The 26,563-nt window shown below is 40.4% G+C and overlaps 2 protein-coding genes across 4 annotated transcripts in view; one reads left to right on the top strand and one right to left on the bottom strand.

The window, feature by feature from the left end:
• Nucleotides 1-884: 884 nt before the first annotated feature.
• stom (stomatin) lies at nucleotides 885-12,317 on the bottom strand. 2 transcript variants are annotated; one of them, NM_001124593.1, is given in 9 exon segments: nucleotides 1,165-1,603; nucleotides 1,668-1,832; nucleotides 2,406-2,523; nucleotides 4,217-4,303; nucleotides 4,602-4,714; nucleotides 4,831-4,975; nucleotides 5,065-5,151; nucleotides 5,370-5,453; nucleotides 11,994-12,087. In NM_001124593.1, coding segments are annotated over 9 exon segments (1,077 nt in total). In that variant the 5' UTR covers nucleotides 12,077-12,087; the 3' UTR covers nucleotides 1,165-1,408.
• Nucleotides 12,318-19,732: 7,415 nt separating this feature from the next.
• Nucleotides 19,733-26,563, top strand: part of LOC110496304 (synaptotagmin-11) — a 29,227-nt gene continuing 22,396 nt past the window's right edge. Inside the window, exon 1 of one of the 2 annotated variants that reach the window (XM_036952884.1) lies at nucleotides 19,733-19,790. In XM_036952884.1, the coding sequence (XP_036808779.1) occupies nucleotides 19,757-19,790 (34 nt within the window). In that variant the 5' untranslated portion in view covers nucleotides 19,733-19,756. Of the gene's footprint in view, nucleotides 19,791-21,602; nucleotides 21,965-26,563 lie in introns of those variants that run through there. The other variant, XM_021572125.2, reaches the window with a different exon arrangement.

Genomic DNA, 26,563 nt, shown 5'->3' on the forward strand with positions numbered 1-26,563 from the left:
GATTCTGGTGAGATTGGATAGTGTGCTCTGCAGCACACCGGTCAGCTGTGCTCTGTATGATTTGATTACTGCCAGCATTGATTAGACTGTGCCAGGCAATCAAAACCCATCCCTGATGTAAATTGTGACGACCTCAGTTACCCAAATCTCTGGAATATACTGACTTTAAGACCAAAATGATCCTACTTACACTTTTCATTCAATTTTGTCACTGGAATTAATGTTTGAACTATATTTATGCCACATAGGCCATTTTAAACCAGTTAACTTTTGTGTTCAGTTGCTCTTTAAAATCAGTACTACAGGTGTACTATCTGAGGCAGGCAGTAGACTCTACAGTCTTAAGGGTGTGTTCGTAAATTCACTCGAGTGCCAGAGTGGCTCAGAGTGCACTCCGGGTGTTCATAAATTCAGTGTTGTCAGATTGTCTGTTTGTAAATTCAGAGCGTTTCACTCTCGGGGCATTCAGAGCGCATACTGGACACTCTGGCTGAGGGTTGATCCAAATGTTCTGACCTCACAGTGGTCAAGCACCCAAGTTAACTGGCTAAAGATATCCAACTTGCCAGCTGCTCCAGCTCCAGACTCAAATGAGAGAAGAACTCACGCTGACCATTTTACTTGCAGTAACAGAGCTGGTTAGGCTGTTGTCATGTTATCCAGAGCATTGGTGACTGTACCTGTGCTGCTGGCAACAATTGAATTGAGTATTTTGTTGGGGCAGACGTTTAGTGACACCGGTCATATTCAAAGGGTGTTGCACGTTTGTAAACGAACGCACCCTAAGATTCAGTCCCAAATGGCTCCTTTTTGATATAGTGCACTGTGTAATGAATAGAGTGCCATGTTGGACCCACCAACAAACAAAAAAAACACCTAGTCACTCTCTCTTCATCTCTTTATTCTGACATTTATCTGGAAACACAAAACAAACTGGTAAAGGAACAACAATTGACCAGTCATGATTTAGGTCAGGTTCCAAACTATTTGGTATTTTTAGTTCTAAAACAGTTAAGTCAGCGTTTCCCAAACTCAGTCTTGGGTATCTCATGAGGTGCACAGCTGATTAAAATAATCAAAGCTTGATGATGAGTTGATTATTTTTAAATCAGCTGTGTAGTGCCAGGGCAAAAACCAAAATGTGCACCCCTTGAGGTCCCCAGGGCCAAGTTTGGGTAACGCTGAATTAGGTCGTGTTCTAAACTGTTAGCTCTATTAAGTTGTGGTCCAAATTCAATCTCAAATCATGTTCACAGTATTGTCTCACCACAGAGACTGAGGGATCAGGGTGTGAATACAAGTCAGTGTGGTAGGCTTCTGTTGCCTAGCCCTGCACAAGGGGCTATCAACAGGGATGTAGCTGTAGCGCCCCCTGGTTGTGGAATTGTAGTAACTAAGGTTGTATAGGTTAGGGTGTAGGGGTCAGTGTACAGGGTCCAACATGTAGCTGTAGCGCCCCCTGGCTGTGGAGTTGTAGTAACAGCAGGAACTCTTCAGGCATTGCGTGCATTTTGCGGTTCGGACCCACGTTGTCATAGTAATGATGGGGCAAAGAATTGTGGGATAGATCCAGAGGGAAGGGCCAGAAGCCGTACAGATGAACCTGAAAGAAAGAGATAGAAATCACACACGAAGACGAACACGCACAACAAACAAAACACACACACCTGTTCACAGATCTCCAAAGCAGTGCTGGCCAGCATCAGACCAGTAGAGAGCCGTCGGGCTCGCTGCCCACGGTGACGCCAGAACCTGCCCAGCTCAAACAGGTAGTCTGGGTGGAAGAACACCACTTCTTGTTGGGGGCGGGCCTTACGGAGGGCATGGTACACCTGGTACGGAACAAAGACTGATTAATGAACATCATCACTATTTACACTCCTCCCCCAGACCCCTTCCTTCCCCAGCCCTCCTCTCCCCAAGGATCAAAATGTTTGTTATCAATTTTGTCATTCTTAAAAATGCTACCAAGCCCGGCCTGTGGACTACTTATTGATGAAAAAAAAAACAGTCCCGGCCCCGTGCCAGTTACCAGGGCTTTACCTAGTCTAATCTGGGACCAGTGGGAAGGGCTATAGGAGGATGGGCTCATTGTAATGGCTGGAATGGCATAAGTGGAACAGTATCAAACATATGGAAACCACGTTTGACTTCGTTCCATGTATTCCTTACAAATGAATAATGAGCCTGTCCTCCTACAGCTAACCCCACCAGCCTCCACTGTCTGGGACTAAACATGACACTTTGATGCAGCTTCGACCAGAAGTGACTTTTCGTAGCAGGTTAGGAACACATTTTCTCTAACCATAAACCTTTTCCTAACCTTAACCTAATTCTCCCAACCTGCTACGGGGAAAAAAATCCCTTCCAGTCGTAGTTGTATTCATTTCATAGTAGCAGCGCACCTTGAAGCAGGGGGCTGTCCCAGAGGCAGACGAGAAGGCGGGGAGAAGCAGATGGGCGTGGCCATAGAATGACAGGACTTCTGCCAGGTGTCCAGGGTTCTGCTGGAGGTCAGTGTACCTGAGGACAGGGGAGGGGAGGAGACAGGTGAGGAGAGGAGTTTGCAGACAGGAAGCAGGTGAGAGGCGGGGTCAATGTTAGTGGCAGTTGGACAAATGTCTAGAATCGACTTGACGTGAAGAATTTATTTGAGTTTGTGAAATCATGTTGGACAGGTGTGAGGCAGAGACAGGTGAGTATTGATCATGTATATTGATTGTGTGTATTGACAATATATAGGTTGTTATCAATAAAATGTTGCAATACGGTGCAGAGCGTTCAATTTGGCTGCTGGGGGGCAAGGAGACCCCAGCTCCGCTAAAACCATTGATAACTACGTGCCATTTATAAGGGATTGTTAAATATATTTTTTAACTACACTGCATTTGGTTTTAATATCATCACCTCTTCAAGAGCATAGTCAGAACATAGCGCTAAATATGAAATAATCAGAACAGAGTTATACAGCAAGTAACTGCATGCTTTTTATGATCAGTAAACATCAATTGATCATGTATTTTCAGATATGTGAGGGTAGCCTATCCATTTGGCATGTAGCTTGCTAGCTAAGCAAACAACATGTCATTGAGCTTGCTTCATCAGAGATTAGGCTTTTGGAAAGAGCATGACATTGGCAAGTCCTATTCCTGGTAAAGTTGTCATCACCACTATAGATGGCAAACAAGTACAGCCATCTAGTATATCCCCTGAATTGTGGCTTGTTAACTAGCCATATTGAGGTGATCTGTTATTAGCCATCTAGCCAATTTGACATGGTCCATCAATCAATGTAGTCTAACATGTCTGTCAGCAGCAATTGTGATTAAACACTTAAAACGTTGAAAAGGAGATAGCTAACTTTGCTAGGTAGGCCTACGTTAGTTGGAGAAAAAAGTACATCAAGTCTACTACTACCACCACTATGTTTAGCCAACTGTTCAACATTTCTACCGGTAGCGTGCAAAGTAAACATTATCAGCTAATAGTACATTGGCAAATGTGCCCTTCTACTGCTCGACAGGCAGAGCCCACGAAAGGATGGGAAATTAACCTAAACCACTCATACTTGTCAGGTATATTTCCCTTTAATTTGATTCCAAATAAACATTTATTGGTCGCGTACACATTTTAATTATGTTTCTAGCTACAACATTAAAATTCAGAAAGAAATTATTAATTGACCACAAAATGGCCATCTCAGTCTCCGCACTTGAACCCCATTTAAAACCTGTGGTTTGATTTGAAGAGCAGACAAAGGATATTAAGGATCTGGAAAGATTCTGTATGGAGAAATGGTCTATGTCATTATCCTCACAAGGGGGGGGGGGGGGGGGGGGGCTGCTGGAGTACTGTAAACAATAATTTTGACCCCCATCATTGTTTTATATGACTTGAGAGGCATTAGAAGACAAAAAGGGTCAACCAAATGCATTTGGTGTGTATTCAGAGTGGTCTCTGACTTGTGGTCAGACTCGCTCAAGTGAAACAAACTTAAACTTAGTTTTTTTCCAATGCCGAATTGAATGTCATTGAGAAAACAGGAAGTTGTCATAATGCATTTTTTTCTCAAACATCCTTTCTGAATTTAAAAGTAATCCAAGAAGTAATCAGCTAATGTATCTGTAATCGGATTACAATATTTTAGCTGGTAATGTAACTGATTACGGTTTTTAAATCAGATTACATGTACCAACCCTGTTGGTAGTGTATGTACCCTTTAATGATCTGGCTAGGGTTGGCTGTTACGAGGTCTGTTTTCACTCCCACGTCACAACTCTTGTTGATAGGAGCCAGGTTAAACCTGTCAACAACAAAAACACCACAAATTAGAAACGACGTTCACACAAGATTATAAATAACATTCACACAATATTAAATCAACATTCACGACACAGTCACAACATTACAATTAACTGAAATCTTTTTTTACTGAACAAAGATGATATACTCAGAAAGAGGTGCCAGTTTCGATAAGATAAATCAACATTCAGACACATTCACACATAACATCAACATTATACACTACATTACAATAGTTAACTACCAATAACATATTGATTGATCTATGTTTGCATGATTGATTATGTTGTTGCTGATACCTGATGACATAGTCAGCATTGTCTATTTCCGCTCCACAGCTGCTGTTCTGCAGGATTCCTCCACTTCCCACCACGGCACAACGACTCAACGAACCTTTACTCCAGGGTACGGTCTATACACACACACACACACACACACACACACACACACCATGCTGGTAAACCACGCTCGTGTGATGACTAACTTTGTCTGAGAACTGAAGACTTGCGCACACACATGCACGCACACCTGAGGCAGCATCTCCCATAGTGCTTGATCCACCTTTCTCTTCTTCCACCTGTGTATCTCGTAGGACAGACTCTGGTTCAGATTGGTGTTCTGTCTGGTCACCATCAGCCTATCAGACGCATTACAGCACGACCACAACTCTGTCCTGGGGGAGGGGGGGCAACAACAGGACAGAACGTTTGTTGCAGAAGATTGCAAGACTGAGCAAAGTGTGTGTGTGTGTGTGTGTGTCACCTGTATAGTTCTCTGTGTGTGAGGTTGAGTCTCCAAGGACAGTCCATCAGCTCTCTCACATCCTGAGAGAACAGGGCAATGTCCACTCTGAGACACACAAACACACGGAGGAGAACTTATTGGATCAGGCTGGAAGTTGGATTGTCATGTTGATCTGATCTATACTAGTACATATAGAATGATCATGAAACATAGGAAGAACAAGTCAGGCAAAGGGAGAAACTCTCGCTTTCACTCACTGACCCCAGGAAGATTAGGTGACAGCATGGTGTCAGCTAATCATTCAAATTCAAAACGCCACCTACTTTTTTATAGTACTCATGGTCACCAGTCTCTTTCTCAGTCTCCTACACTGCAACCCCTTCTGAACAGAGTCCAGGAACCCATCTCTGCAACATGCAAGCATGCACACGAACAAAGGAGAACAGTTGTTGGTAAAGCCAATCAAAAACAAGGCAACAGTAAACATGTCATCCCCCACGAATGATGCAGCACCACCTTCCTTGGGCAAAATAAAATGAAACTATACTGATATTAAAAAATAAAAAAGCCCATTATAGCACCATGAATGTTCTTGTATATGTTGAGTTGACAGTGTTTGTAAAATGTGTCCCAAATTTGTTACAATATTAATATCTGGGATGGATTTATATGCATTTATGTGCCAGACCTTGCCCACGTAATTGTTTTTTGGTCAATAGCTGCCATGTTGTTTTAGTTACTAGTCTGGAAAATATTGCATTGAGAGACCTTTGTCCATAGATGCCACATCAAGTTTCATGCAGATCGGTCATTCGGTGCCAGATGTAGTGTTTTGTGTTTTCACAAAATTAAAAATGGCGGAAAAATCTATCAAGGCAGACCTTGTGTGTCTCTGAGGCAAATTTTTTCCTTGTGAGGAGAAAGATTTACGTACCGAATTTCATGACTTTGGGTCAAACGGAGTGAGGGGTTTGACCTTTAAAGTCAGCATTTCCAATTGCTTGTTATAGCACCAACATCTGTATTGTATTTGAATTCTTTCGTATCTCTATGTCAAGACGCATCATTCGCACCAGCTTCGTCCAAATCGGGCCTGTGCTGTCTGAGATCTCATTTGACGAACAAACCTACAAATGTACTAACGGACAGAGACAGAGGTACAGTCCCCTCCTCGATTTCATCGTGGGGGACAATCAATCCGGTTGAATACAAGTTGCCACAGGGAGAAGTTGAAGGCAGAAAGAAAAAAAACAGAAGCGGAGAAAGTCTAAAATTACTCTTGGAGACAGTGCCTTTATAGTCTAATCGGACAGCAACAAATGTTCTGTAAACACCAGCCAGAGAGGCTTGCATGAAACCCAAATAAAAAAGGTAATGACTTTGTCATCTGCTTTCCAGAAGGTCATCAATACAATGTAACAGTGAATAATCTGCGTCCTCTGTCTTTGTACATCCAGTCTGGCATCAATCCTATCAACAATATAAGATTAATCTATAAAATTCAGCTTCAAGTCTAGTGACCATACACCCATACTTTGAGTGTCACAAACAGAACATGTGAAACAGAAGGATGTGTTTTTACAGACACTCCAAATATACTAAGCATTGTGTTGATCACTTATCTAAAATCACTCTTTAATCTTGCCATTAGACACAGGGTGTTTCTCAATATGCATACTACCGTGCTCCGAGTACCTCACCTCCCCATTCACTGAACCGTCTTCCAGTTAAGACAATGGCAACAATATATACAAAATGCAAATGTTTTACTTCATAATTATCAGCTAGATATGTGAATTGTAATAATCTAGCTAGCCAGCTAGTTAAACAGGCATAAATGACCTAAAACTAAACGTTATGCAAGGTAGATAGATATACATTTTGTGGGTAGCTAGCCCTATTAACTTACTAACTAACCATCTTCCAGCCAGGAAAACAATGACAATAGAGAAGAAACAAGCGATACACAAAGCAACAGTTTTACTTCATAATTATCAGCTAGTTATGTGAATTGTAATAATGAAGCTAACCAGAGTTTAACAGGAAACAATTACTTAAAACTAACATGCAAGATAGATGTAAATTATTTGTAGGTAGCTAGCTAACAGTACTTCGTGGCAATCTGGCTAGCTAACAATACTAGTAGCTAGCCAGTTATTATGGGCTGGCGATCTATGATACGTACAGTAGGCAGGTAAACATGCCAAAATTAACACTGCATGTATTTATTAATGTTTCAAAATAAAATATTGTAGTCAACATTTAATTCTGAATTCGGAGTGTATTTTCTCTCGCTTCAGCCGCTTCAGCTCAAATAATGGCCGCCATTGATTTAAAGAAATGTTGAATAATTTTTAAGTGGTTGTCATATTTCTTTGCGTACTTTTACGTTAAAGCTTGCATCGACGCATGCGTCAAATATGTACAAATGGAGTACGCATTCGAGAAGTCCCCTCCGCTCTCCGTTTCTCATACTCTGATTTGGACTAATACTCCAACCCTCCCGTGCTCAATGTACAGTAGTATGCATTTTGCGAATCACCCACGGTAATGAAGCTTGTTGATGCTTCTCACGTAAAAAAAAATATGACTGGAACAGCATTTACTCCAAAATATGAATTTTATTTTCTATTAATATAATAAATACAGACTTCAAAACAGGTAGAGTTCAAATTTCTAAAACAAGGATAAAAGTAAAATGGAGAGGCGGTATAAAAGATGCAAACCCTCCAGACATCATATCCTTGCCTAAAAACTGAACCATGGGAACCCAGCAAACAACAAATGTTCCCATAACTTTAGAGAACGTTCACTTAAGAGTCATTAGGTAATTTCCTAAGGTTTTCATAGGAATATACTAGTGATGTGCAAGGACCGTTTCCAAAAGATCATTCCCTTCATGTCAAACAGAAATTACCTCAGAATAAGATATTGTCCTAGACATGTTTCATGGGAACATTGGTGGAAAAAGTACTAAATTGTCATACTTGAGTAAATGTAAAGATACCTTCATAGAAAATGACTCAACTGAAAGTCACCTAGTAAAATACTACTTTACAGAAAGTTTAAAAGTATCTGGTTTTAAATGTACTTAAGTACAGTGGTGGAAAAAGTACTCAATTGACCCTTCGCTAAGCCCCAGTTTGAGACAACCAATCGCATAGCTCCAATGGATAGCATCCATTTTCATTTAGAAGAGGTTAGATTTTCTCCATGCAACCCTTATTACAAATAACGTTCATTCCCTAATTTTAGTCAGGTCTGCAGTATATCACAGAGCAAATATGGATAATTCTTACTTCTTCCAAAAGAAAGGCAAAAAAAAGCTAGCAGGTTGAGCATGAGCAGGCAACAATGAATGAGGTGGAGTAGGCAGAACAAAAATAATATCTAATATGCAGCGGAAGCGTTAGTCACAGGTTAGCGGAGGGTTGGTGGTAGCCATCTAGCTCATCTCCCTCAGTATAAGGGTTGGCTAATGTTAATAAGCTAAGCTAGCATTAGCTCTCGGCATCCTTAAGCTATTGGTTATCAGTCAGAGCTATTAAGCAGTATATGTCGTGAGTGGGCAAGCTAAGGATGTTATGAAAATGATATGATATTAAGAAGTGTATTTGATGCGTTTTGTTTCTGTAGCTAGATTGGCTGGCTAGCCACTTCAGTAGCTACTGTCTGGCTAGAGATGTAAGGTTCTGACTGAAGCACGTATCTTCTGACTGACAGTGCCCTCCTGTGGAAGGAAGCTGAACTTTACTACAACTTGATATTTAACCATGTTTAGAAATGCGCAATGCTGAGGTGGTAGAACTGACTAAATGAAATTAATCAGAGAGGGCTTATAACCTATTCCATTCTACAGGTAAACTTGCTTATTTCATTATTGTATAGGCTATGTAACTATAACAAAGAAATAAACACAGCTCATTATTGAACCTGTGAAATTATTTCAGCTTTTTTGTATTCACTTTTTTTTATTTAACTAGGCAAGTCAGTTAAGAACAAATCTTATTTACAATGACGGCCAACCAACGGCCTCCTGCAGGGATGGGGGCCTGAGATAAATGTTTTAAAATAAATACAATATAAATATAGGACAAGACACACATCACAACAAAAGAGAGACAACACTACATAAGAGACCATAGCAAAGCAGCAACACATGACACAACATGATACACTTAGCGACTTACTTGTTCTATTGTATAATTTGAGAGGTTAACCTGCAAGTAAGCATTTTGTTGCACTGTGTACTCTATGTATATCATGTGTATATGAAAAAATAAAAATGTATTATAAGTGAAGGGGGAGGGCAGCCAGACAGGTGGAAGCAAGCCAGAAAAGGCATTAAAAGGTTGGATGGAAATCTGATTACTGAGGTCTTATTCCATTCTACAGGTCATATGTGTTGGCTCATGTCTCTTTATATTCATATAGGCTAGGGGCTATGTAGCTCCTTATCTATCATGTTTGGAGTTGTGTTGCTCTGTTATGCGGACATCTGAGTTTCTTGCCCGTTTGTGTCAGTAAGCAGTATTTTTAAAGAGCAATTGCCCCTAAAAAAAACAACTTCCCATTTAGAAAACAGCCTGTGGCATTGACATGAGTCCGGAACATTTATTCTACTGTCAAAATTTACTACAAAGGATCATTTGTCATAAGGTCAGTCTCGTCAAAAACTGAGTTTTGTGAGACTTGTGGTTGTGATTGCATCACAACATAAATGAAGTTGGGTTCATTTCAATCCACAGCTGGCAGCAAGCAAGATATCATCAATTCAAAATGCAGCTGCACGTGACCCGATTGTAATACATGTGGTAAATTTGGGTTGACTTTGGATATCCCTTTAGGATTAGTTAAGGACCTTCAGTAAATTAAACAATGTACGGGACAATATGTTCAAATTCCATTAGCTCCAGATTTCAATGATTTAAAAACCTCTAACCAACTCTAAAATTGTAGAAATCTATATACAAATATTGAAAGCATTTAATGAGAAAAATAAAAGGTGTGCAGCATGAAAATAGTATCTCTTTTACATTGTATAATTTATTGACGACCCCTAACTAGCCCCAGAGATTGACTTTGGATGGCCCATCTCTGGTCGCACACCAGCCGGCTAAAACTTATTGTTGAAATAACTTGGCTGACTCTTCCCACCTGTGAACACACCCACATTAAACCACACCCCGAAAACAATTCACATTTGAATTCAGTCATGGCCGCTCGCATTTCTTAATGAAGCAAATCTAAAGCAAGGCCAAATCAGGAAGTGCAGTCACCCTTTACCACTAGCTAATGACTTGTTGTACATCTACCTTTCAGATGTGCTGAGAAGGAGGAAAGATGAGAACGTCAGGACAGTAGAGTACTTAGAACAGCAGCAGCTAGGGGCAACTGGTAGGGAAGATGATGATTTAGGTAGACAAGAGCGATGGCAACAGACAACACAGAGAAAGTGATGGAGGCAAAGGAGGGGTGAGCACACAGTATACTGGGGCGTCAGGGTAGCCTAGTTGTTAGAGCGTTGGACTAGTAACCGGAAGGCAAGTTCAAATCCCCGAGCTGACAAGGTACAAATCTGTTGTTCTGCCCCTGAACAGGCAGTTAACCCACTGTTCCTAGGCAGTCATTGAAAATAAGAATTTGTTCTTAACTGACTTGCCTAGTTAAATAAAAATGCTAAGCTTCTCTATGGATTCTAACTACTGCACAATGTGTGTGTGAGCAAGAGAGAGAGAGGAGTGTTTGGGTACTGTTGACTCCTTTAGTCACTTTGCCTCATTGGACAGGTCAGAGTCTGTTTGAAGTTGTTGAGTGGTATAGAGGTTTTTGACAATACAGTGTAGATTGGAGATCTTCACAGGTCCAAAAAGTTGGACCCGTTTCGAAATGGACCTAGGGCCTTACCCACCCAATTATATCAGCTCTTTTTCAGATCTGATTGATCAAAATAACAAAAAAAGATCACAATTGGGCTGCCTGTGAATGCAGCCATGAGGTTGTGAGTTGAAATCCCTGGTGAGGTCATGCTGAATAATAATGACTGTATAAATTAACATGCACAGTGTAATCATGTATGTCAAATATGTAAGTTGAAAACACTGTGTATTCCCTAACCTTGACAACAAAGAGCTGTGAATGGATCAGTGGTTCACCAATTAGGTCCTTGATGGGTTCTGTAACATGTCATAAAAACATTTGAGAGTGGTAGAATGTTTCTTCAGGACCATCAGGTGACATTGACAACAGATGCGCAGAAATTATCCTGCAACGGTCCCATGAAACGTGGCTAGCACATTCATATATTCTGAGAACATGGCAACCGTATTCTGTGTATGTTTGGTGGGACGTTGATGGAATATTCTCCTAACCTTCAGAAAACCAGACATGAATGTTCTTGCAACGTGTCTAGAACATTAATATTGCATATTTTGAGAACATGGTAACCACTTTCTGGGTAAGTTATTTTTTACATTAAGGGAATGTTCTCAACTAATGGCAAAACATGCTAAATAGGTTCTTATTAAGTTTTTGCTAACATACATAGAATTGTCCCCTAACTATTGGAAAACTGGTCACTCAAACTTCAAGGGAACATTACAGTTAACAAACGTTCTCTCCCTAGAATTATTAGTTGGGAAGATCTAATCGCACTCATGTCCTCTCGTCTCTTCCTCAAAACCCATTGGATAAGTAAGCCAGAGGTTCCTGCCCTCTGACCTGCTCTTCCAATGGGTTTTGAGATGGAGAAGAGGACACGAGAAGTATGCAATTGAGCTCTTCCCCCTGTGCCTCTCCCACACCTTTAAAATCACCTGCACATAATTAGCAGGCCAAATTGGTGGGACGGCTGTCAATTATCCAATTGTCCAAAAACAAATGCACAACATTATTAAATTGACTTATTGGGTTGAAACACACTCACATACACAGTATTACAAACGTACCTTTGGTGTTGGTAGTAGTCTATGAGCGTTATAGACAGGAGAGTTCCAGAGCAGAGGAGAATGAATAGAACCAGGTAACACATTGTTACAACAGGTCACAGACTGAATGACAGCACGACGACTACACTATCTGTCCATCAGGGAAGGGAATAGAGGTGTGTCTGTGGGAAAATCTCAATGGTCCGTGCTATTCAAGGTCCTTGGGATGTCCCTACCCCATTGAAATTGACATTTTAAATGGTAATGGTTTAGGGTAGGAACATCCCAAGGATACCAAATAGTCCTAACCAAATCTCAATTGCATACTCCTCGTGTCCTCTCTTTGCCGCCTGTACAAAACCCATTGGATGAGAAAGCCAGAGGTCCCTCCCCTCTGACCATCTCCTCCTATGGATTTTGAGAAGGGGGAGAGGACGAGAGGAGTATGCAATTGAGATGTTGTGTGTGTCAGGGTTGGGCTTAATTCAGAATTTTGGAATTGACTTCCATTCAACTCGTGTTAAAATTCTAATTGAATAGGCCACACCCCACAAGATGTAGAATTTGAGTTTGAGTGACAGGAAGTTGAATTTAATTGGGTCAAAGAGGAAGAGGCGGAGCGGGATGGATAACTGGGCCCAACATCTGTCTTCTCCAGCAGGTGGCAGTTGTTAGTTTTTTTTCACTCACCAAGCCAGGACTTTTTATATGGAGGCCAATGAGTGTCAAATTTGGTTAACAAAAATATTAATGGTTTATTTTTAAACTTCTGGGTTTTTGTATGGACTGTGTCTCAATCCACCATATGTCGGCCTTCTGCATCTGCGGTGGAAGAATATAGAGCTACAGTGGTGTTTGTCAGACCAGAAGACATCCCAAAAATATGTTTTCTCACGGCTCTACAACACCCACAATCTTCATGGGACTCGTGAGAAGGTTACCTGTGAGTGTGAGGTAAAAATCCTGATGCTTTCCTATATCTCTTATGCATTTCAAACACCTCAAACCATACTTCCTTTTTTGCCATGTATGAATGTATTATTCAATGTGTTTCCATAGATTAATAGGAGTATGGTCTAATCAAATGTTTTATAAAAAAATGTTTTGGGTAACTACACAAGTCCTACAACTCAAAATGAAATAGCTAAATGGTCCATCTTATGACCATATTAAAACAATTACATATGTTTAGTAGATATCGCCATCTAGAGGCTTAAATTGACAGATGTTGGATCTTAATTTGACCTCGTTCATGGCAGGAGGAAAATAATCCTGCAGCAGGAGGATTTTAATGAATAATGAATATTTATAATCACCACCCGCGGGCAGCTGGAAGTGATGTGTGTAGGCTATACAGAATACAGAGAGGAAGAGGCGAAGCGAGAGGAATAACTGGGCCCAAAATCCATCTTGTCCAGCAGGTGGCACATTTCATTTTTTTTCACTCACCAAGCCAGGAGTTTTTGTATGAAGGTCAAAGACCATGTCGAATTTGGTAAACAAAAAGTGTAATGGTTTATTTGGTACGTGTGGCTTATTCAAATATAAGTTTTGTAATGCTTAGGTTGTATCGGAGTGTACTATATAAGTAAGACACGTGACAAACCCACTTTATATCAGAGTTGTGCCAGTTGTTCACATGCGTATAACTTATTGGTGCCTCAGTGCCTGTGACACAACGGTTACAGCTGCTGACCCTGGCACATGTAACATGGGCTTGAATCCGGCCTACTGACATACTTTCCTAGTTTCTCTCTGTGGCTTGCTGTACTTGCACTCTTACTCAAGTCATTTCTGAAGGAAGTAACTTTTCACTCCGTTACATTTGACCAGATCACTTCAGTTACATAGATGTGTATTATTATATCCTCATTGTTGTTTGAAACACCAAATTTGGAGTTGGTTGTTTTTTTTGTACATGAATCGATACTATTGTTTCCCCGTTATGTCTGTATGAAAGTTTCACGACCCCTTGACCTATGAAATGTATTCAAAATAACTTGTCATCAAAACTCTTAAGTCCGTTGGCTTCAAAGTTCTGTCGAACTCCGTATCTCCACCACTGTTCTTGAAGTGAAGTGCACGTCATCACTCCTGAGGATATTTCTGTTTTTGGCTTCGTAGCCAGACACAATCAGAGGTAAGTTGCACTTTAATAACCTTCTGCCTTTGTAATATCATATTTCTGGAGTAAGATAAGTATTTCTCAGATACAATTCTGCTGTTGAAAATGTGTTTGGGGGCGAGTGCAAATCAAATGGCTAGGTAGCTAACTAGCTTTGGCTAACCCAGAATCTGACAAAGTTGACTCTTATGAGGATTCTGTGTTATGCACTATAGCCCGTTACCATATATGTGATTGAATATTATCTGCTGTTGGCTTGTGTGGATGTATGTATGTGTTTTGCAACATAGCTGACTTGAAACATTGTTAACAGTTTCAGGGCCATGGGCCTTTCTCATGATGTAAAAATACAGAATAACATGAAGACAGGAACTGTGCAATGAGTTGGGGGGGCACATTCAGAACGTAGTGTTGCGAGAACAAATGGTATTTTGTTAGATAACAGGAGCCAGATAACGGTATCGAGCATGAGCGCATAGATATTCTTCACAGCAAGTTACATCTATCAACTGGAGCGCCCGGTGGCTGGTACCAGCTCGTACGACAACAATCAACGATAGGCTGGGTGAGTCTAAACCACGCCCAGTCTCTACTCTGACAGGCCGGCTCGGAAGCAGGAACTACTACTGTCATCAGGGTATATTATAATATCTTTGTCAGGAACAAGTCAGTTCTGTTTGCCCTGCGAGGTGGGACAGGGAGCCCGTATATACGAAAATTGCATTTACCACTTATTGCTTAGCTAATAAAAAATACATAGTATACAATCTGTGACTCATTGTCATATTTATCCTGATACCAGATTCGAATTGACGCAACTCTAACACTCTCCTGTTTTTAGCTCCCCATATGATCTCTGCTTGTTGGCTAACTAGCCACCTTGTCATTGGCATAAAGAGTGAACGGATTCATCAGATGTTTGGCAATAGCTAACTAGCTATTACATTAGGTTGCCACTAGATAAACTGGCTAAGCTAGCTAGCTGCAGTGTAAACCATGCAGTTAGTTAAAGTTAGCCAAATCAACCAGTCAGTCCAGCCAAGCATCCCCCCCTACTCCATTGCTTTCTCACTCTGTTAGCTGAGGACCACAACTCTTTATTTTCTTTCGAGTTGAGTATTAATAACTGGTCGCGCGATATGCTAGCAACAACATTGAATCACCATCAGTCGATACTTGTAAAAATGTCAATTCTGAAAACGCTTACCTGTACCTACTGTATGTTTGTCCTATACAGTTATGGCCCTTCTGCAGGATGCTGAAATTCATACTTTTAACCACCAACATTTTCCTAATTTGTGTTGCTCAACTCAATGCGAATGCGGCTGTGCAAATTGAATCTCAACTGACTAAACTAGTCAAGGCCGCTAGTTGAGCAACACAGGAGGAAAAAGTCGGGTAGTTGTATTCAATAAACGTTTTTATTAAAAGTAAGAATTTCAACACCCACAGTGCCCTGCTTAGCCATTTGATTTGCACTCCCCCCTCAAACACAATTTCAACAACATAATTATATCTGAGAAATACTTATCTTACTCCAGAAATATATAATATATTTTTAAAAAAGGCAGAAGGTGATTAAAGTGCAACTTACCTCTGATCGCATCTGGATACAAACCCAGGACTGCAGTTGTACAGGACAAACATAGGTACAGGTAAACATTTTCAGAATGAGCAAATCGCAAGACCAGTTATCGATACTACTTCTTCTATGGTATAATGGCGTTCGCACCAATTGGATGTGCATTCCGCCACCTACTGTGCGTGCGGGTGGATAATAAGGATCCAAAAAGGGAGAAAAAAAAAACATGGGTAAAAATAAATAAAATATCATACAAACTATCAAGAAATAAATTAACTTAACAAAATCAACCTGCTTTTCTGTAAAAAAACAAACGAAGCACAAATTCTAATCAGGTCCCTACACAGGGTCAGAAAACTCTGGTGAGGGCGAGACATTTCCTAGCGACAATAGACCTTGCAGTGCTTTTGCTGTAAAGTCTTGGAGCCCCAAAAACTTCTCGGCTGTAGATAATGATATGCAGCTTCTTGGACTTTTTAGACACTTGTGCTGTACAATTAATCACTGTGGTTATAAATGCCACAAAACCCACCTTCTACACAATGAGTGTATCCAGATCACCTTAAAACAATAGCAACTGTTTGCAATGCATCCACCGCCATATCATCAACACTGTTGCCTCTTGCCCCTTCGACTCTCTTTACCGCCTCCACATAGGAGATCCGCTGCACAGCCTCTGATCCTTGACCCCTCGACCTCCTTCACCCTAACAGGCCACTCAAGGAAGTCCGGAGTATGATCCCCACCACAGTTGCAACATTTTTAGATTTTTCAATAATATACTTCTCTCGTCTGCAAGCATTTGACATGTGATCATATCCTTTACAATTCCCATATTCAGGTCGAGTCTCCTCAAACAACAATAATATCGATAGGCTTTTCTCTTCCCTTCCATTTACCACATGTACACTGACCCCTCCTGGGATTTTCTGACTACGGTACTCGTCATCTATACTGCTGAGGAGTATTTTTGTCCATAATAATGCCCTTTTGTGGGGGACAATTCATTATGATTGGCTGGGCCTGCCTCCCCAGTGGGTGGGCCTATGCCCTCCCAGGCCCACCCATGGCTGCACCCCTGCCCAGTCATGTGCAATCCATAGATTAGGGCCTAATTTATTTATTTCAATTGACTGACTTCCTACTATGAACTGTAACTCAGTAGAATCTTTGAAATTGTTGCATGTTGCATTTTATATTTTTGTTCATTACATGCACCACGAGACTCCAGCTATGACTCCTTTGGCATGCGCCCTGATCGGAAGGTCAATAAATGTTACCTCTGACATGGACAATTTAGGCAGATCCAGTGCACACTTCGTCTGTTCTTCATCGACACAATTAACCATAACAAGGCCGCTTCTAGTCACCTTGATTGAATCCCCCTTTCCCACTGCTTCTTCACAGTCCTCGATATAAATAAAAATATACAAATGGATTTCCCAAATGAATCTCCTTGTCCACAAAACACAGGCCAGTAAGAAATTCATTATTGAACAGGTCTTCTACGATAACTTTTGCTCGTTTTGTTCCATTCTTTGATTTCTCTAATTGTCCACTCGTTGTCACACACTTCACTTGCCGCACTTTCAGATTCAAGGACAGTCGCCATTTTCTTCCCAGTTATCAATACTCAACCCGCCATGATATAAGAGAACGGAGTTGAGCGTTCCTCAGGTGCAGTGCCTTCAGAAAGTATTTATACCCCTTGACGTTTTCCACATCTTGTTGTGTTACAGCCTTCATCTCAAATACTTTGAGATGTTGTGTCACTGATCTACACACAATACCCCATAATGTCAAAGTGGAATTATGTTTTTAGCAGTAAGTGTTGTAGTACTCGAGTCCTCCTCTCTCTCTCTCTCTCTCTCTCTCTCTCTCTCTCGAGACCACATATTGAGTTTCTCGTTCTTGTCTTGGTGTCGGATACATTTTTACTTGGTCTTGACTTGGTCTCGGACAGTGAGGACTCATTTCTCATTTCTTCCCGAGACCAGCAGAGTAAAAAAAAAAAAAATCATTATCAGCTTTCATTCAGTCAAATATAAGACCAAATATATACACTCCTTTCTTGAAATCTTAATATCTTATCGTCTACTGAAACCTTTGCTTTCTACTTTACTCATAACATTACTGTCCTTTACTTTCATTGGACAATATCCTCGAACTTTGTTGAAATTTCCCTGACTCGCTGGTAGGGAAGATTGGGGGAAATTGTTGGAGTTGTGCGCTTACTATTAGTTAAGGGGAGACTTGTTGGCATTACAAGTCAATGTGATTGCTTGATTCCACTGTCACTCCAAAATATTCCCCTAATACAGTTGAACGGCAGATGCCTTCTATCAAGCTTCTAATGGCCTAGCCAATGGCTGAAATTAGATTCATCTCCCCAGAGACCACCAAAGAAAAATCCTGATTGGATATTTTTTTCTCTTCAGCGTTAACCTTTTTCTTTTCGATCAAAAACTGAAGAGATTAAAACAGAACATAATTGAAAATATTATTATTATTATTTTTATTACGTTATAAATCCTTAGCCTTTCTCTGAAAGCGTAGAAGGCCCTCATCGTTCCCCACTGTGTTTGGGTTAGTAACAATGTCCAGTGGCTCCATTTTCCCTCGGCATGCCTTTTTTCACCAATCTGAATGTCTAAAGAATCCGTATGTTCTTTTGAAATATGAACACAGAAATAGTGGACATTTTCAACTCTAATGGTGACGATTTGACAAAATTACAGTAATGGTCTTGAATTGGATTCACATTTTTCTGGTCTTGACTCTGTCTCGGAACTCTCTTCCCCTCCTGGTTTCGGTCTTGACTCGGTCTCGATTCGCTCCGGTCTTGGTCTTGAATTGCTCTTGTTTATGTGGTATTGAACACAACACTGTTTTTTAGAAATTGTTACAAATTCATAAAAAATGGACACTTGCTCAACAAGTCACATAATAAGTGGCATAGACTCACTCTGTGTGAAATTATAGTGCTTACCATGATTTTTAAATGACTACCCCATTTCTGTACCCCACACATACAATTATCTTTAAGGTCCCTCAGTCGAGCAGTGAATTTCAAACACAGATTCAACCACAAAGACCAAGGAGGTTTTCTAATGCCCCGCAGATAAGGGCACCTATTGGTAGAATACAAAAAGCAGGCATTGAATATCCCTTTGAGGATGTTGGAGTTAATAATTACAATTTGGATGGTGTATCAATACACCCAGTCACTACAATGATACAGGCGTCCTCCCTGACTCAATTGCCGGAGAGGAGGGAAACCACTCAGGGATTTTACCACGAGGCCAATGGTGACTTTAAAACAGCTACAAAGTTTAATGGCTGTGATAGAAGAAAACTGAGGATGGATCAACAACATAGTTACTCCACAATACTAACCTAATTGACAGAGTGAAAAGAAGGAAGCCTGTACAGAATACAAATATTCCAAAACATGCATCCTGTTTGCAACAAGGCACTAAAGTAATAATGCCAAAATAAATGTGGCAAAGCAATTCACTTTTTCTCCTGAATACAAATTGTAACGTTAGGGACAAATCCAATACAACACATTACTGAGTACCACTCTCCATATGTTCAAGCATAGTTGTGGCTGCGTCACGTTATGGGAATGCTTGTAATCGTTAAAGACCAAATCTTTTTCAGGATTTAAAAAAAAACGGAATGGAGTTAAGCACAGGCAAAATCCTAGAGGAAAACGTGGTTCAGTCTGCTTTCTATTGTCCTGCTGAAAGATGAATTCACCTTTCAGCAGGACAATAACCTAAAACACAAGGCCAAATATACACTGGAGTTGCTTACGAAGACAAAATGGAATGTTCCTGAGTGGCCTGGTTACAGTTTTGACTTAAATCGGCTTGAAACTCTATGGCAAGACTTGAAAATCTCTGTCTAGCAATGATCAACAACCAACTTGACAGAGCTTGAAGAATGTTTTAAATAATAATGTGTAAATATTGTACAATCCAGGTGTGCAGAGCTCAATTAAAACCTGCGAGTTTTAATTGTTTTATTTTAAAAAATAAATCCTGACAACAACACAGCCATTTCAACCCCAAAATGACTGAGATAACCAATTTAAGACCAGCATATGGTAAGACATATTTTTCTGTGTGATAATTAACAAAAAACAGCTGCATTTAGGCTACTTATTGGATGCCAGCCAACTGTTTTAGGCTAGCCGAAGAAAAATGAGTTTTTCTCAGGTTCTCCTCAGATTCTAAATGTTGTCATGTTGGCCTAGAAAGGCTGAAAGACGCCAGGTGCTAAATGTGTTGTTTATTCTCTACACATTTACTTTAATTATCTTCCCCAAAGCCTTGTTTTTTTTGTATATTCAATTAATTTGATGTTTGAAATTAAATGGCAAACGTCTATTTAATATTTCATAAGACACGGTTCATCTCCTAGAATGGATGTTATTCTGATGATTAGAAAGCTTTGAGCCAACAACTGGAATACATAAAAAATATATATATATATATATATGGGAAACCTCTTTAAACAATGTTGGTTTAGGGTGCATGTGTTATTATCAACAATGTTCAAAGTTGTTGAGAACACAGGCCTGTATAGGACAGGATGGGAAATACCCAGAAAGACTCAAATGTGCTTCTAACATGTATTTACTCAGGGGGTTTAAAATGTATCTTCTCAAGATATGAGTGTTTCATTTTTCATATATATATTGTTTTACAAATGTTAGAATTGTTCTTACACTTCTAGTATTTTTTGTAGATCATTGACAAAAAAAAAACAATTAAATACATTTTAATCCCACTTTTTTTGTAACACAAAACAATGTGGAGTAAATCAAGGGGCGTGAATACTTTCTGACGGCACTGTAGCATCAGCAATCCAGGGTTTATATACATCATTAGTGGGAATAAACCCACGCTGACACAATAGGTCTATATGGGCACGCTGAAGGATGTGGCCATAACTGCTAGACCACCCTACGATTGAATTCAATTTTGACAGTTCATTCAAAACCTTAGGACACACTCCGTGCTTGTATATCGTAGCCTAGTAGAGTACAATATCTATCTTCTGTTATTTAAGCAATAAGGCCCAAGGGGGTGTGGTATATGGCCAATATACCACGGCTACGGGCTGTTCTTAGCACGACGCAACGCGGAGTGCCTGGACACAGCCATTAGCCGTGGCATATTGGGATAATCTATTGCAAACCCCAGAGGTGCCTTATTGCTATTATAAACTGTTTACCAACATAATTAGAGCAGTAAAAATATGTGTTTTGTCATACCCGTGGTATACGGTCTGATATACCACAGCTGTCAGCCAATCAACATTCAGGGCTCAAACCACCCAGTTTATAATTAGCTATGTAAAATGATGGTTGTTGACATGTATGGCTACATGGCAGATCCATTTTTGTACATTTGAATGTTGCAGTAATAGGATCTAGGCCTAATGTTTGAAAGAGCGAGAGAGAATATTATTTTGATAGCAGACCTGATCCCAATGACTCTACTGCCCCAGCCTGGAGAGAACGACAACTGCGTTTGAATTTCCTGATGCAAAAGCAGACAAAAGAGTGATCAAGTTCAGACCTGACATCTGTAGGGGTTAAAAATAAGAGTACATCAACATCCATTTTTTTTTCAAGTTGGTTGCTATACTGTGAAAAACAGTTGTACTTAACTAGTGCAAGAAAAAAAAGATTCTCGTCTTCTGGGTCCCTCCCTAGCCCTATCGTCTTTGTGGCCAATTCCACTGCTTTGTTCTCATTCGCCAATTCTTGGTAGCGTCTTGGCAGATCTTGGCAGTGAAGGGCGATATGATTGGATGAGAAGGTTTGGAGGGGCTGGACCTCTGACCTTCTCATCCAATGTGTTTTGAGAAAGAGGCGAGAAGAAGGGACGCGAGGAATCAAGTGAATCAATTGAGATTCTCCCCTAGACTCCCCGTTATCAGGGGGGGGAACCAACTCTGGTTGTAGTAGTCGCGCTCAGCAGCCGCACCCGAGCTCGAAACTGGAGTGGGAAGAAGCAAGCGCAAATGCCATCCCGAGCGCATCATTGAGAAGCGACAGGATCAAAACAATCATTTCGGACTGAGAAAAATACCACGGTCAAACATCGTCTCATCTGACCCTAAGAAAAAGCGGAGGGACAAGAACATTCATGGAAATAAAATAGAAACCTGCGAGTTTTAATTGTTTTCTTTTAATCTTTTTTTTCTGACAACAACACAGCCATTTCAACCCCAAAATGACTGAGATAACCAATTTAAGACCAGCATATGGTAAGACATATTTTTCCTCATAATAATTCACGAAAAACAGCTGTATTTAGGCTACTTATTGGATGCCAGCCAACTGTTTTAGGCTAGCCGAAGAAAAATGAGTGTTTCTCAGGTTCTCCTCAGATTCTAAATGGTGTCATGTTGGCCTAGAAAGGCTGAAAGACGCCAGGTGCTAAATGTGTTGTTTATTCTCTACACATTTACTTTAATTATCTCCCCCAAAGCCTAGTTTTTTTTGTATATTCAATTAATTTGATGTTTGAAATTAAATGGCACATGTCTATTTTAATATTTCACAAGACACGGTTTATCTCCTAGAATGGATGTTATTCTGATGATTAGAAAGCTTTGAGCCAACAACTGGAATACATTTAAAATATAGATATATGTATATGGGAAACCTCTTTTAAACAATGTTAGTTTAGGGTGCATGAATTATTATCAACAATGTTTAAAGTTGTTGAGAACACAGGCCAGCGAAGGACTTGACTCTGCGTCAACAAATTCGAATAATTTTAAAACGGAGAATAGGCCTAATGTTTAATTTGTTTAATTTGTTGGGATTAGAAATAGGCATGTATATGAAAATGTGTGGTCATGCGTGCATTAGTTCCCGGCAGTCACCAATACTGCTTCGTCAGATTTTGGCTTGAAGGGGGAATATTGGCAGGGAAATGGACTGAATAAAAATGTGCCTTTTGACAGTATGTAAAAACAAATAAAGTTGATTTCCAGTATATAGTTATTGTGCGGTACGTATTTATTGTTATGGGTGAGACCTGTTTGGCCTGCTCCTATTGCGCTCATGCTTTCTCCAGCCTTCTCTAATGGCGTTGACTGCGCATGTGGGTTAGAGAGGATGATGACGTTATGTCTATTCTTGAGGCTTGGCATCAACCATGCCCGACTGCTCGCTCTTCTATTGTTTCAATGAACATCTACCCAAATTCCTGAACTGGACCCGTTGTCCATAGCTAAACAGAACATTTGGGCGGGGTGGGTGGTCTCACATCTCCCCAAAAACCTCACTCGCTGGGCAATCAATTCGAGTGCTCATTGTAATCTAGTTATGTAACCGTGGGACTGTCGGAAGCATTGATGGATGTTTTGCCAATAGTGCATCACGTATCACTGTCAGAGTTAAAACACCGGCTATGGGGCTTAGCCTTGTGCAGAATATGTTGTTATTTAGAGAATGACTGGAGAATGAGTGGACAAAAATTTAAAAAACACTGGCTACACCCAGTCACACACATATATTTAGCCTACTGTATAAATATATGGTTTACACCTATAATTACTCAGCAATCAATTACGCAATATACAGCAACCAGTGTAGACAACTAATGGGACATATCACATTGACAAAAGCAGTACGAAACAGTCTAATTCTCCTCTCCTCTGACCTGCACAAAGTCCCCGAAAAATAAATTAGCTCCTGAGAAGATTATTATGTTCTTTGTCTGCAGTGGATGGGTGAGGCCCTAATGTGTGTTTGTTTGTGTCAGGAGTGTTAGAGCAGCTCCTCGGTGAGAGGGCGTGGGGAGTCTAATTACACCAACAAAAGCACTCTATGTTCTATCATCTCTTCATTACCAATTTATATGCATTGTTAAATTCATATTACCATAATTCCTCTCCTTAACAGATAGCTATCGCCCAGAGCAACGTGCACGGTTTTGCTTTGATTCAGGACTTTCCTTCAGAGTTGAGGCCAGTGCCAAAGCTGGAGGGAACAGCTGCAGTTTACCCCACCTGAGGGCTCACACTGCTGAGCTGAGCCGAGCCAAAACAAGCTGTACTGAGCTGGCCTGGTTGTTGCTGTAACTGTTCTGGAAAGGACAATGTGAAAATGAAATACGATGTGAATGTGATGACCCCTTCTGCTTTACTTCCGTATCCAGTCCCATACTGTTTTGAATGGGCTTCAAGATCATATCATCAAATTCATGAAAACATGGCCATATATATTATATATAACACACAAAAGTTGAAAGACAATGCTGTGGGGGTGGTCACTTTCATCAGCGTATACCCGAGCGAGCACAGTATGGTTTGGTTCGCCGTGATATAGTTTGAAAATGATATTGGAGTGTGAAACTGTGTTCCATTGGACCCCACTCTATTCTTAACCATCACTACACACTATCACTTATTATCCCAGGCATGCATGTGGACAGAGGGGATAGTTGGGATGACGGTGGGTGTGTGGGTTGGCAGTCTTTGATGTAAAAGAGGGCAGATATTTTAAGATCCCCAGCCTGCAATGCCATCATGGATCCAAAACCATGGCGTAGGAGTTACCTGAAGGACTGGCAGGGAGAAAGACTTGTTGAGTCAGGGAGTAGCCGAATAGGAGCTATTTGAGGGATAGTCTGCACCTAAAACAGAGAGCTATGGTGAGAAATAAGTTAGAAATGATTGAATAACATGTATGTGTAAATTGATTTTGCAATGCTCACGCGCGCAGCGTGTCCGGTGTGGTTTGCGTGTAAGAGTTGTATTTGATGAGAACAGCATAGGTGCTAGCACAGAACCTTGTGGAACACCATACTTAATATTGGAATAATCAAAGTGAGTGTCCTTTTAGGATTTAAACCAGACAAGATTGTCTACGACTGACCAACTCGGTTTCTTAGTGTATTTAGTCTCTTCACAGTTCCTAGTGTCTGTTTTTGTAGTTTGAATCTTCTCTAAATATCCTTCTTAGCCAATCAATTGACCTTTGACCTTTGTTGCTTTTAGCCTATCGATATTGACCTTTGTTGCTTATAGACACTTCTGGATGTTGTTCCGGATTTCTTCGAGAACAAGTTCTAATTTACAACTGCGACCTGGCCAAGATAAAGCAAAGCAGTTCGACACATACAACAACACAGAGTTACACATGGAATAAACAAACATACAGTCAATAATACAATAGAAAAAGTATATATACAGTATGTGCAAATGAGGTAAGATAGGGAGGTAAGGCAATAAATAGGCCATGGTGGCGAAGTAATTACAATATACAAATTAAACACTGGAGTGACAGATGTGCAGATGATGAATGTGCAAGTAGAGATACTGGGGTGCAAAGGAGCAAGATAAATAAATAAATAACAGTATGGGGATGAGGTAGTTGGATGGGCTATGTACATATTGCCAAGAGTGTGCAAAGCTGTCATCAAGGCAAAGGGTGGCTATTTGAAGAATCTCAAATGTAAAATATATTTTGATTTGTTTAACACTTTTTTGGTTACTACATGATTCCATTTGTGTTATTTCATAGCTTTGATGTCTTCACTATTATTCTACAATGTAGAAAATAGTAAAAATAAAGAAAAACCCTTGAATGAGTAGGTGTTCTAAAACTTTTGACCCGTAGTGTACGTACTTGATGAGGACATTACACAGTCATAACATAAGCAATATAAAACACCTTTATATGTCTTATGAAGATGGTATAAGTCACTTAAAAGGTTTTCCTTGTTTAGTACCCTTATGTTATTGACTTTATCTCTTCAGGGCTACATCTCTTACTGAGGCAGTCTAGCCTGGATGAAGAGGTGAGCCGACACACAGTCCTACCTCTCCCCTCCCTCCAGCTCTCTCCGTTCCTTCTCTCTGCAGTGTGTCCGGCATAGCCGCAGTGGCAGTGCCGAACAGAGCTTGTGATTTAATGCCATAGTGACTGGTGTCAGAGTGACAAGCCTCTTTCTGTTCCAGTGGTGAAATACAGCACACTCCACCTCGGGACAAGGTGTCTGTCTGTGTCACTCATATTCACAGAGATTTCAGGATGAAGAAACACACACAGAGAAAGCTAACGTTGTGTGAAAGGGGGTTTAGCTAGTCTAATAGCTCAGTCCTGTGAGAAGCTGAGCAGCAGTGGTTTACCCCAGCGTGTTGATGGCGGTAGGGGAGATGGACATTTACAGATGTGTTTTGTCTGTGTGCCATATGTTGTACATTAAAGAGGGAAACGGGTGTGTTTACGAGAACATTTCTATGAGTTTTGGGGTTATTTGAAGAATACTTGAGACACACAACTCTTTGGAGTGGAGTTACTTAGGAAGGTATTATTTCCTCGCACCTTGACATCACCTTTCCTGAAGTTAGTGGTCAATCCTGGTTGGTTTGGCACCGAAAGGGTAGGAAGCATGAGTTTTTACTCACCAATGTAACAACACAGTGTGGTCAAAGACTTAGTAACTTAGTTGCAGTCATGATCTGGTTACCTATAAGTTCAAACATAGTTATGTTTTGGGGTTATTACATATTTATTATTTCCAGATAACTTCTAAACTATCCACAATGCACTATTTCTCATAAGGAGGATCTACTCTGCAACCGAGTTTGTATGCTAGCTCTGTAGGTAGCTCGAGCTGGCAAACGTCGACCACACATCATGCTTCTCACAGACTTTGTGGCTGTGTTATCTAGTGAGAACCTGTTGGCACGGTAGGCTCTAGTGCTTGCCATGGGCTTAAAATGAAAGAATATCATACCTACTTGCTTTAATTGTGTAGTACCTCATCTGTTCTCCTTTTTGTTTTGTCAACTTTTGCCGTGTTCGCTATGAAATAGGCTACATGAGTTTTGTAACTTTTTCCACCT

The sequence above is a fragment of the Oncorhynchus mykiss genome, chromosome 18 (genome assembly GCF_013265735.2).
Source record: "Oncorhynchus mykiss isolate Arlee chromosome 18, USDA_OmykA_1.1, whole genome shotgun sequence".
In the NCBI taxonomy this organism is placed as follows: domain Eukaryota; kingdom Metazoa; phylum Chordata; class Actinopteri; order Salmoniformes; family Salmonidae; genus Oncorhynchus; species Oncorhynchus mykiss.

Bases quoted from the DNA above. Each gene is read 5' to 3' on its own strand.
- stom (XM_021570531.2), bottom strand. From the start codon at position 12,076: ATGTGTTACCTGGTTCTATTCATTCTCCTCTGCTCTGGAACTCTCCTG. The intron at 4,304-4,601 runs GTATCAGCAACA...TGTTGTTGACAG, and splicing joins AATGCTGACTATGTCATCAG to GTTTAACCTGGCTCCTATCA. The intron at 2,524-4,216 runs GTACATACACTA...CCCTGTCCTCAG, and splicing joins CCTAGCCAGATCATTAAAGG to GTACACTGACCTCCAGCAGA.